The sequence below is a fragment of the Dipodomys ordii genome, unplaced genomic scaffold (genome assembly GCF_000151885.1).
Source record: "Dipodomys ordii isolate 6190 unplaced genomic scaffold, Dord_2.0 Scaffold11, whole genome shotgun sequence".
In the NCBI taxonomy this organism is placed as follows: domain Eukaryota; kingdom Metazoa; phylum Chordata; class Mammalia; order Rodentia; family Heteromyidae; genus Dipodomys; species Dipodomys ordii.
The window spans coordinates 20,684,604-20,697,350 of record NW_012267227.1 but is presented as its reverse complement, the minus strand read 5'-3'; the positions used below and the strand labels follow the sequence as shown (position 1 = coordinate 20,697,350).

General features: G+C 40.5%; 1 protein-coding gene across 2 annotated transcripts; it reads right to left on the bottom strand.

Moving 5' to 3' along the window:
- Positions 1-302: 302 nt before the first annotated feature.
- Positions 303-11,285, bottom strand: Arhgap11a (Rho GTPase activating protein 11A). 2 transcript variants are annotated; one of them, XM_013010158.1, is made up of 11 exons: positions 10,941-11,284; positions 9,461-9,557; positions 8,808-9,064; positions 7,923-8,086; positions 7,610-7,756; positions 6,844-6,918; positions 5,975-6,142; positions 3,958-4,087; positions 3,094-3,202; positions 2,391-2,529; positions 303-2,052 (listed from the first exon to the last, which is right to left on the bottom strand). In XM_013010158.1, exons 1-11 carry the CDS (start codon positions 11,048-11,050, stop codon positions 482-484), a joined length of 2,967 nt encoding a protein of 988 aa, XP_012865612.1. In that variant the 5' UTR covers positions 11,051-11,284; the 3' UTR covers positions 303-481. The 2 variants fall into 2 exon arrangements, with proteins under 2 accessions (XP_012865612.1, XP_012865613.1); XM_013010159.1 differs by lacking the exon at positions 5,975-6,142 and having other exon boundaries at positions 10,941-11,285.
- Between the last annotated feature and the right edge of the window lie 1,462 nt (positions 11,286-12,747).

Below are 12,747 nucleotides of genomic sequence, written 5' to 3'. Positions count from 1 at the left end.
ACACAAGGTACCAGACGCACACGGGGTACCATCCAAGCAAACTCATTTCTAAGGAGTTTGGTATTCAAGAAACACTAAGGTAATTCAAGACCTAAGATCGGGGAGGCTAACCCTCTCTTCCCCTTTATGTAGGAACATTTGTTTCAGAAACCTTCTCTGACTTGGAGGAAAATCAAGCCCATAGGTTTAATTGCACCATTCTTCCTATTGTTTGTACAATAAAAATTATCACTTGCAGAGGTGTTTGTAAATCGAGACAGTGATTTGTTGAAGAGAGTAAAGACTGCAGGAAAATTAAAAGACTGCCATCATTAAGAAAAAAGTCATATGCACAAATATGGAATTTCTAAGTGTTCCTGTGGTAAAAATCAAGTTTCAAGGAAAATTTACTACATAAAGTCACCCTGAGCTACAAACTAACATGTCCATTGCCCTCCAAGTCACTAATTTTATTTACACTGACAACAGGTACACATGCCAGTCACAAGTCCACAGGTCTACTTGTTGGTAACAGCTGAGCCTTTCCAATAGGATGTTTTGGAGATCCTTTGTACCAGACCCTTTCTCTTTCCGAGGGTTTCCTAAGGACCCTTGTTTTTATCCCAGAAGGAAAGCCCTTGTTATTTACACCAGATCTTAAAATATCATGATTAGTCAGATCATCCAAGGGAATCTTAATTTGGCCATCAGATACAACTTCCTGTTTAAAGACTCTAGGCTGAAGAGTAGCATTCACAGACTCTGGGTGTCTCCTTAGTTTTGAAAAAGATCTGGAAGGCAGCCCTGTGCTCGACTTTGAAATTCCGTCAATACCCGACCATTCACACGATGAGGCCCTGGGGTCCTGAGGAGCTGAGCGAGTATCTGAAGCAGAGGTCTCTGCTGACACCCCCCCTGTGTGGCAGGGAAGGGCACTGTCACAGCTCACAGACTTGACCAGGGGCGAAGCTGCATCCCAAGGGATGACCAGCTTCTGCCTACCAGGCTGTCTGTTGTATTCTAACAGAGAATTAATTCTTCGAACAGACTGGCGGACAGGTGTACGCTGAAACTTCAGAGGTGACTTCACTTTTGTTCTATTTGGCTCATTTAAAGACAACTTATTAAACCACTGTATGTGGTCTGAAACCTTCCCGGGCTCTGTCATTTGCAAGAGTTCACAAACAGTCCCATCACAGCTTTCTACCGGAGCACGCTGTTTAGCAGGTCCCACAGGCTTAGGCTTTGACTGGCCCAAACCCTCGCACACACTCTGCTGTGAGGAAGAGGACTGAGCCTCAGCTGGGCTGGAAGCTGCGGATTTCTTGTCCTCACTCTTGTTCTCGCTGTCCTTCACCTCTGTTGTCTGACCGTTCCCTGGGGACTGCTGTTCCGGGACCTGCTCATGACTGGGGAGCTGTTGGCTTACATGATCTTTTGGTATATCTGAATGAAGCTCATCTTCTACCCTCATCTGAGCTGAGTACCACCCCCCAGTGGCTTCTTTTCCAAGTGTTTCACTTTGATGGGGTAAGCCATCTACTTCTGAAGAATAATGTTTGTCTTTGCCACTGCCGTTTCCATACTTTTCTTCTGACTCTCGCACAGTCTCATCATCAGCTTCACACAGGCTTTTCTCCGGGCTACTTTCTATGTACAATGGTTCGGTTAACTTTACTTCCTCCTCTGCAGTCACTGATGACCGTCTGTGACTTATCAGGGCATGAAGATGACTTCCGGACTCAGAAAACGCTCTCTGAATTTTCACCACCGTTTCTGAGGTGACACTGTTTTCATCCCCACTGAGGGAGCTCGCTAAGGCGCTGCCCACAGGCCGGCCCTGCAGAGCAGAAGGCCTGAGTTCACATGACAGAGCAGGTAACTTTTCAATCATGACACTGGGCTCCAAAGGAAAGTTCTCCACCTCAGGATTCCCCATTGTTGGAGACGCTTCATTTACATCCATTTGGAAACTCAAATTACTGGGTCCTGTCCAAGACATCCGGTAACTTGTTCCATCCATTTGCTCTGGAGTTAGTAAGTTTTCCTCAGACTTACTGATCTTTTTAGGACCTAAAATGAAGTAGGGTCAGTGCTTTTAATACTTTATATCTCTAGTTTTGAAATACTATCCACACATGGCAAGTAAGAGTATTAAGCATTTACACTTCAGAAAATTAAAGATGTGTGAAGACATAATATAAAGATGTCAACCATCTTTCTATTTAATTTATAGGCACCCTCCAACTGTTGATGGAAAAATAAGCTGTCAATTTAAGTATTTTTCCCTATGAAGCATGAAATTTTTCTAACTTTTAAAAACAGCAGATTATTATATATGTTTTACCATTAAAGAAACAACTAAAGCAGCATTTTGGGGCAAAATTCTAACATATCATATACGAGGGTACCTTTCTTTGATAATCTTTCACCAATATCTGGGCTAAAAAGTAGACCTGTTTTTACAGATTCGATCCTAGTTTTTAAACTTGGTTGATTTGCAAGTCGCCGACCAACATGCTCGGATCTGTTGACACCAGAACACCCATTCTGTGCAGAAAAGAAAAGATGACAATGTTGTAAAAAGTAATTCTAGTTAATTCAAAAGGTTCAAACCAAATAGAACTCTGTGGATTTTGAAATCAAAAGCTGACATAAAAACATACTTCACTGGGAAAACAAAATAAACACAAATATTCCTGATATTTTGAGGTATAACTTAAAAATAGCCTTGCATTATTTAATTAAAAGAGTAAGTTTTTGTGCTGTTTTTGCCAAGGCCACAGACCTTGGTGCACTTTTCATCCTGGACAAGGAGCTTTGGCGGAAGCCAAGGCAATGGGGAAGGGGCAAGGGAAGACCAGCACAGAGGACCAAGTGATTGCTAGCAGGTGTGATCCAGTAAGGACGCATGCTGCTTTGAGCAATCCTGAATTCACGGGCAACCTAGACAATGGCAGTTCTAGGGCCGTGCTGGGAAAGGGGTGTGGCTATAAAGAGTGGAGAATAGCCAGAGCAGAGGGAGGGCTGAACGTGTCTTTTAGTAACAAGCCTACAGTACTTTAGGCTTAGACCATAGATTGTGCTATCAGATCTATGAGGTATAACACTTACGGCATCTCTGCTGCTTTTCCCCAGACTAAATTTCAAACGAAGAGATCTTCGAACTTTTTCCTTACGATTGATTTTAGGAGAGAAACAGCCTGCTTTTCCAGATTCTACCCTAAAAAAGTGGAATTTAAAATGTCAGTTTATAACATATTATAAAATGGGATTTGAGAAAGTCCATAGCAACTCTTATTGCTGCTAATAATTGAGTGATCCTTTTCAGCACTGGGGTTTGAACGCAGGGCTTCATACTTGGTAAGCAGAAATTCTACCACTTGGTCACACCTGCAGCACAATGTTTTTATCAGTCTGGGGCTTGAACTCAGGGACTGGGTTCTGTCCCCGAGCTCTTTTGCTCAAGGCTAGGTAGTGCTCTACCACTTTCAGTTTTCTGGTGGTTAATTGGAGGCAAGAGTTTTGCAGATTTTCCTGGCCTGGCTGGCTTTGAGCTTTGATCCTCAGATCTGTCTCCTGAGTAGCTAAGATTACAAGCGTGAAACACCAGTGCCTGGCCAGCACATTTTTTTTTAAAACTAAATTATGAGCACATTATGTTTGCATATAAAATAGTTTATCATAAAAGTGATTCAGTCACTTCCAGCTTTTAAAAGTAGCAGGAAAACTTAAAATTACATCAACAATATGAAGATTTTAAGTAAGCAAAATACTCAAATTAGAAAGTTTTTCCATTGGTTGGTATATGAAAGGCACTAGATTAGTAAGAACATAAAGACCAAAAGATTATTTTAAAATGATGATTCAACATGATTCTTGGTAGAATAACAAAATATCTAATCAAGATCCCTATTTCGGTATGATCTCAATCTCTAAGTATGCATCTACAATTAGAACAGGTGGGAGCTAGATTACCTGCAAAGTCTTTTGTTTGCAATCCTTTTACTCCGCCGCAGCACATCTGTACTCATCAAACCATTTCCACTCATGGCTACAGGAGAGATGGAACTTTGAGATGACCCCTCTGGGCTTGTATCAAAGTGAACTGTAAAACATAACCACACATATTACCATGGGGACTGTCAAAGTGTAAAACAGCAACAGTGGCACTTGGATGTAAAGTGTTTATTGACACCTCAAAGCAAAAGTGAAAAATCACAATTTCTGGTTGAAGGCCAAGGTCAAGTAAAAAAAAAGTACTGATTTCTTACTCTTTAATTACCAAATAAAGGTTAAGCAAGCAGTACTGGGCTTGGACCTTTGTAGTCATTTGAAGAAGAAAATAGGCTCAAACACATTGGAGAAACTGTTTTATACTCTGAAGACAGACACTATGATGAAAATAAATACCACTGTGAATATACAAGGAATTGCCAATAAATTATCTGGTACAAAATACTAGTAAATGCTATTATAGAAAATAAACTGACAATTTGGCATCTGATTATTCAAAATGTACCTGCCAGTCAATGCTGTCCACTTGAATCTGGAATATATTTTAAAACAAAACTATCAGTAAGAATGAGTCATCATTTGCAACTTTGCAACTGCTATGTTTCAGAACAAACCTGTGGTTACAACAGAGCAAAATTAAACTGTTTGACAGCATTTATAACATGAAATCAACTATAGGAATTTAGTGTGCAAGAAGTGAAAATTATCAACAAAGGCTTGCTCCGTTTCTACTACATACTCAACAAGCACAGAAACTCAGAAAGCTCTTCAAATAGATATTCTTGGGTTTTCAGGTCATGAAAACAGAAAAAACTATAACCACCACAGTGACTTTAGAGACATAACACCCCAACGTGACACAGGTATGTCGTCCTGGGCTACAGGCTGGTCGTCCTAAGAATGTATCCTAAGGAGGCACAGTCAGAATGATAAATTTATCACATAAATAAGAAAGCTATAAATAGCTACCATGGTGACTGCAGATTCATTTTGCTGCCTTTATAAACTGAGAAAAAAATGCCAAAACTCAAACTTAAAAATCCATCTAATTTTCAATCTTACAGATGGAATTTACTTTGAATTGAGAAAGTACAGTCAAATAAAAATGGTTAAGGCCAGGCACTGGTGGTTCACGCCTGTAATCCTAGCTACTTAGGAGGCTGAGATCTGAGGATAGCGGTTCAAAGCCAGTCCAGGGAAGGAAAGTCTGTAGGACTCTTATCTCCAATAAACCACCAAAAAAAACAGAAGTGGCGCTGTAGCTCAAGTGGTAGAGTGTTAGCCTTGAGCTGAAGAGTTGAGGCCCAGAGTTCAAGCCCCATGACCACCACCAACAACAAAAAGGTTAATTAAAAGTAATGGAAGTACTGTTGAACTTTTTAATAACTGAATAATAGTAAAATTCACCCATTGTGAAGAACAATTAGAGGAGGAAGCAAAGGGTCATTCTTTGTTGTAATGCTAACAAGCAAAGGCAGGTAAAATGTTCCTAACTGTAAGAAGATTATTAGGAAGCACTGAGAAACCAGTTACTTTCAGGGAGTTTAAGTCTAGAATCTCTGACTACAGACAGAACTGTAGATGGAAACATCAGAGTTCTTACACTTCAGTGAGTAGCAAGAAGTACTGGTTCAGGTCAGCTTCAACAAGAAGCACTAACCTTCAAATAACATAGGCAAAAGAACACATTTTGGGGAAGAAGGGGTCCTAGCTCAGCACTGGGCTCAAAATAAAACTTTCAACACACACACACACGCACGCACGCACGCGCGCACGCACGCGCGCACACACACACACACACACACACACACACACTATTAAAACTATCTTCAGCAGATCTTACAAACATTCAGATTTGATAAAACGCAAAATAAAATGTTGGCTCTTAAGAGTGGTAATAATTTGAAATAGCTCATTGCTAAGAACAGAAATTTGTCATGACTGTTTATGTCTCCATTTCTTAAGTTCTGTTTGCTACCTGATACGGGTGTAGAACTGCTACTGAAGAGATTGCTGGGCAACAGCTCAAAGTTAAAACTGTGCTTGATGGACTTCCTTTTCTTACTTGAGCAGCCATGGGAACAATCTACTGGCAATTTGCGTTTAGCATTTGGTGTAAAAATCACTGGTGATACAGAGAGCTGACCTGAAAACAAAAACCAATTATTGTTTCTCCCAGAGTTGGTAAAATACTAAAGCTTTTCTCAATTATAAAGCTATTACTTAGAGATAGCAAAAATGCAGGAGATATATTTCCATTGTCAAACACATCATATGACTAAATACTCTGCAATTATTAAAGATTAAAGAATACTAACATGAGGAAAGAAATTATACTCAAGATGTTGAAACCAAGACTGATCTGTTTGCTTCTCATTACAACTAAGATTTACCAGTTCATTTCTTTACTACAGAAAAAAAAAAGAGGTTTTGTTGTCTGATAACCTGACAGGCACAGGATAAAATAGAACATGTAACAATAAATTCCTGGTTCTAAAACAAAATGAGGTTATATTTACAAGTTCAACAGCATTGAAATTACATCCAAACTGAAAATGATTAAGAACATTAAATACAATTACGTAAAGATAATGATTTAAAAAATTAAAAATATGGCAAAAGACTAAAACAATCTTACCTAATCTTAGGTCCAATTTAACCAATGTAATTAGCAATATCATGAAACAGTAAATACACACTACAATACCTTCATGGAAAACACTTGGCTTTGATGAAACTCAACTTGGTTAATTAACTAAAATAAGTCAGGTAACTATTTTTCTAATTTTTTTTTAATAAATTACTATAGTTGTCTTTGAATTAGATATATATCTAACAAACACATACCAGTTCTATCCTGTTGAGGTGTAATAGAAGGTGTTCTGTTATATTTAAGTTTATTGAGGGCTCCATTAACAAAATCTGAAATGCAAGGTACATAAAATCACATAATCAATTAAAATATAACCTTTACCTATCAATGCTATTAATACTTAAAACCTCCAGATGAGCTAAAGACTTTTTTATGTGTATGTGCTAGTCCCAGAGCTTGGACTCTGAGCCTGGGCACTGTCCTAAGCTTTTGTGCATGCTACTACTTGAGCCACAGCTGCACTTCCAATTTTTTGGTAGTTAATTGGAGATAAGAGTCTCACAGCCAGGTGCCAGCGGCTCACACTTGTAATCCTAACTATGCAGGAGGCTGAGATCTGAGGATCACAGTCCAAATCCAAAGCCAGTCCAGGCAGGAAAGTTCGTGAGACTCTTATCTCCAATAAACCACTAGAAAACTGGAAGTGGCACCGCGCCTTAAGCGGTAGAGCACTGGCCCTGGGCTGAAGAGCGCAGGGACAGTGCCCACGCCCAGAGTTCAAGCCCCAGGACAAACAAAAAAGTCTCACAGAATTGCTGCTCTGGCTGGCTCTGAATCTAGATCCCCACATCTCCACCTCCTGAGTACAGGGATTATAGGTGTGAGCCACAGGCACCAGCTTAATATTAGAATCTTTTAACATGCCCGTATCTAATTTTTCTAACTATGCCATAAGCACATAACACAGCTAAGGCAGGTAAAAGCAAATCAATACCTTGCTTAAGTGAGACAATCACATACCTCCGACGCTCTGTCTTCGTTTCCTCTTGCATTCACCAGGAGTTTCACATTCACCTTCTTCAAAACCTTCCAGTAATGGAGTAGCACACAGACCATCGATTCCCAACATAGCTGGCATCTTTTCTAGGATGAAGTCTGGTACACGCCCTTAATGAAAATGGTTGAAAGATAACTATTACCCTTCCTCATTCCCCTAAAATGTGTGCAGAAGTAATATGCCAACTTCCTACCAGCTACTTTCCTAGTTCATTTGCAGCTGGGACTGCCCTCATTCCAATAAACCCCACTACTCAATAGTGTAGCTACACCTTACCAATGTCAGGTGCAAAATCAATAAGAGTCTGTACTACTGCAGCCTGTAATCGTAGCTTTTTTTCCATGTTAGCAGACATCTTCTCATGCCCTTCATTTGTCTGAAGAAGATTTGGTGCAAATATGACAGCAAGGTTGCTGCTATCCATCTTATTCTCACTGGCTCTTTAAGGATAGAGAAAAGTTAAAAGCACAGAAAGTTATACTAACACTATCAAGAACCCTACACAGACATCTTTATCAGTTATACACAAGTCAAAATAACTTAGCCCTCTGTTCATCTACACAACTGGCTTACAGAAAAAGGCGCAACACTAGGAGTAAAGCTCAGTGGTAGAGCTTGCCTACAAAGCACAGTCCTGCTGAGCCCCAGCAACACAGAACAAAGTAACAGAAAAAACACAGGAACCAAAAACACATGGCCTCTCTGCACTTAAATATGATCCACAAAAACCATGCCAATCAGAGCTCACATGGACTCCTTCACACAATCTGAACATTTATTGGATTTTAATCATAAGAAGGTAGCAAGTATACGTAAAGTAAATATATGTAAAATAAAATATGCTCACTAGTAGCAAAAACATAAAAAGCAAAACACAGTGAACAGTAGCCACTCAGTTGACAGTTAAATTTATAAATTATGTCATTAAAGCATTTTTACACTAACTCTAGGCAAAGACATTAAATAATTTGTTTCTTAAATTATATAAATAAAACATACAGGCTATAGTTCTTATATATAGTAAGAAAATAACTCCTTAGCAAAATTTCCGTTTCAAATAAATGTCACTTATACAATGACATCAATAATGTCCTATAGCAGTACAGCTTTAGGAAGTTGAGAAATTAAAGTCATTCTCAAGACTTTTTAATTACCACTTACCTAAGAGAAACATTCCTGAGAAAGCTAAAGAAGTATCTCAGGATATCAACTGTATGATCGGTCATAAGACAGGAGAGCAGCAATGTAGCTTTACTCTTCTCCTCTGTTCCCAACTGCTGAGCTCTGAAAAGTGCTTCATGCAAATCAGCTGGGAGGATGGGCTCAGGCAACTCCCTGAAAAACTGCTTGAGGAGCCCTGCAACATCACACGGCAGTGCGGAAGACAGGCCACCTTCATCACCATGATCCACTTTGCTCTGAAATGAATGAGACAGCGTAAGCAGGCCTCAGACATAGTGCTTATTGCAAACAACGGAACCATTATCATCTGTAACTAACAAGCTTTCTTTCATAACTTTCTCTTCACGTATTTCTATATGCATTACTCCTTTCTATACGGCTAAAACAGAAAATTTTAATATATAACTTTATAGGAAGAAGAACAATGAATTTTGAAAGTCCTCTGTAAACTTTGAAAGCAGTATATAAACGATATAGAATTTCTTCAGGGGAAAAAAAAAAGATTCTTTCTGCCAGGAATAAAAGCTACTTGTAAACTCAATTTCTATCAATTAAGTTCGAAACATCTCAGTCGTCAAGAACCCAATCAGAAAATGGTACAAATCAAATACGTAGCCCAGGGGTATGCTTACCTTTAGTGCTTTTAGACGAGTAACAGATCCTGATTTCCTAAACAGTCCTTCAGTGTGAATGTGGGCTTCCAAAGATGTGCAGGCGTCCACAAGAAAGCTGCAAGAGAAACCTTTCCCTGCGGCGGGACCCCCGGCAGACAAGCACCAGGTCCCAGTCCCTGTAGCCCTTCTGATAGCTTCCTCTCAGGGTCCTCCTTGCTTCCTACACTCTTCTGAGGCCCAGCTTTCTCCGGAATCAATACTACTCCTCGCTCTGCTTCCTGTCACAGCACAAGGCTGTTCCTGGCCTCACCCACATGCACCGGGCGGGACTTCACTCACCTCTCTCCAATCATATTTGCTCTCAATACTCAAACGACACCACTCCCACTAAGGTGGGCCCTGGACTCTGCTGTGCCAAATCCATGGTTCACTCATTCTGTATGATGCTTGACCCATCTGACTCAATCTCCTATTACCTCCCTAGCAGCTCCTTCCCGAGCTCCTCTGGCTTCTCTTTACCAGACGTCTACATGCCAGACTGACCTCAGAGAGCACACATAGCTATAAATAGCTACCATCTACTGCATTTTCCCAAAAGTAAGTTTCCCTCACCTCAACACTATTACTCAGAAAAAGAGGATACATCCCAGGCCTTACAATCTTGCTCACACTTAGAGGCACATACTCATTTTTTAAAAAACTCTAAACAATAACCTCAACCAATGTTAGCTTTAGAGACATATACATTTAACAGCTTGTACTCCCCCCCCCAAAAAAAAATCAAAATATAGGTCAGGTAAACAGATGATCTAGCTATACCGGTGCGTGACGGCTGAGTGTCAAGCCACCCCTGCACACGGAGGGTTGGACAGATTTTTGTTATTTTTTTGTTCTAGTCCTGGGGCTTGAACTCAGAACCTGAATGCTGTCCCTGAGCTACTTTGCTCAAAGCTAGTGCTCTATCAAGCCACAACTCTACTAACAGCTTTTGGGTGATTAACTGGAGATAGGAGTCTCACAGACTTTCCTCCTCATGCTGACGTTGAATCATGATCCACAGATATCAGCCTCCTAAATAGCTAGGACTACATGAGTGTGCTACCAATATTTTTTTTTAAAGAACCAAGAAATGGTAATAAAAATTTAGTCATTCCTAGCTTTCAGATTTTGTGATTCCTGGGGCTGGGAAGGTGGCTCAGTGGTAGAGCGCTTGCCTTGCATGCATGAGGCCCTGGGTTCGATTCCTCAGCACCACATAAGCAAAAAGAAAAAAGCCAGAAGTGGCGCTGTGGCTCAAGTGGGAGAGCGCTAGCCTTGAGCTGAAGAGCTGAAGGACAGCGCCCAGGCCCAGAGTTCAGGCCCACGACCAGACCCCCCCCCAAAAAAAAAAGAAATGCAGTAATTTGCCAGCTCGGAACCTGTGTGTGAATCCACCAACTGTTTCTTTCTAAGCCCCCTTCAAGGCAGGCTGACAGGATTCACTTCCAGTTCTGCTTACCTTGGAATGTTTCCATATTCTGGTACAACAGAATGGGGCAGTGCACGAACAGGAACTCCAAATATTTTACCCTGAAATGACAAACTCAGTATTTTACCAAAAGTAGGCATAAATTGTCAACATTGGACAAAATAAAACATTCGAAGTCAAAGAACTCAGTGCCTCAGGTTTGCTGGCTGAGTGCTCCACACTTGAGCCATTGTCCTTAATAATTTTTGCTTTTAGTGTGTTTCTGGGTAAGTTCTTGCACCAACTTTGGGCCATGAGCCTTTACCTCCTAAGTAGCTGTGATGGTAACAGGCATGCACCACTATGCCCAGCCATTCAGTCATTATAATGTAACCTCATAAAATTGCATTTTGAATTTTATGTAGTAGAAAAGCATTAGTCTTTTCTTTAAGGTTTCTAATACTTGCAACCCAGGAAGAAAAGTCCATGAGATCTTATCTCCAATTAACCACCAAAAAAAGCAAGAAGTGAAGTTGTGGCTCAGGTGGTGGACAGAGCATTATCCCTGAGCAAACTACACTAGGACAGTACCCAGGCCCTGAGTTTAAGTCTCAGGACCAGCACCAAAAACAAACAGACCTTCAAGAATTACTATTAGCTAACACCAGACCTAAGAAGCAATTTCCAGTCAGGTACCTGTGGCTTATACTTTAATCCTAACTACTCAGGAGGAGAGATCTGGAGATTTGTAATCTGAAGTTAGCACAGGCAGAAAAGTCCATGACACTCCATCCCCAAAATAACCAGCAAGAAGCAGGGATAGAGACATAACTCATGTGGGTAGGAACACCAGGCAAGCAAGCCAGCCCAGCAAGTATAAGACCCTAAGTTCGGGGCTGGGAAGGTGGCTTGCATGCCTGAGGCCCTGGGTTCGATTCCTCAGCACCGCATAAGCAAAAAGAAAAACGCCAGAAGTGGCGCTGTGGCTCAAGTGGTAGAGCAGTAGCCTTGAGCTGAAGAGCTGAGGGACAGCGCCCAGGCCCAGAGTTCAGGCCCCACGACCGGACCCCAAAAAAATAATAAGACCCTAAGTTCAAACCCTAATACTACCAAAAATAAACCCATCTTCAAATTACCTATCTCATTAGGTACACACACTTAGAACAGAATAATCTTCTGTATTTCTCCATTAGACTATAAACACTAATACAATTAGTGTTTAACGCAATTAGTGTTGCGAGCTGAACTTCCACAATACAACCATCAATGAGAATGCAGACAGATGGTAAGTGTTTTCTGAAGTCACATCTGACTGGCCTGTGCTGCTGCTTACCTGCTGACCTGATCTTTCTTAAATCCCCTATAAAATCCAAGGGAAGACAACATAAATACCATTACACTTGCAGCAAGAGGGCCTTACGCACACCAGCCCAGCCCCCTCCCACAGAGCTGCATCCCCAACACGTAAATATCACTTTACAGGAAGGGACACAGAAGCTTGTGAAACTGAGTAAGCAACAAATTAAATGTAAAACAGTTAAAAATCCATATTAAACTAGATATGGGAAACTCAGGATTACCCATAGAAATGCTTAAGTATAGAGTAAATGCATAGTATTAATTTGCAAACAGCAAACACAATTCCTCCAAAATTTAAAAGCTGTCAAGTGTATGGGAATTATCTTAAGTAGTTTTCACTACTAAATCTTTTTTCCTCCAGAAATATAAACTATTAAAAAGCCATGCAAGCTAATTATTAGTTTTTGTTGCCATGTACCAATAAAATAAGCACATACACTTAAAGCAAGTGCCTTATAGGCACTTTATTTTTCACAACTACATTCTTGGTGGTGCACAC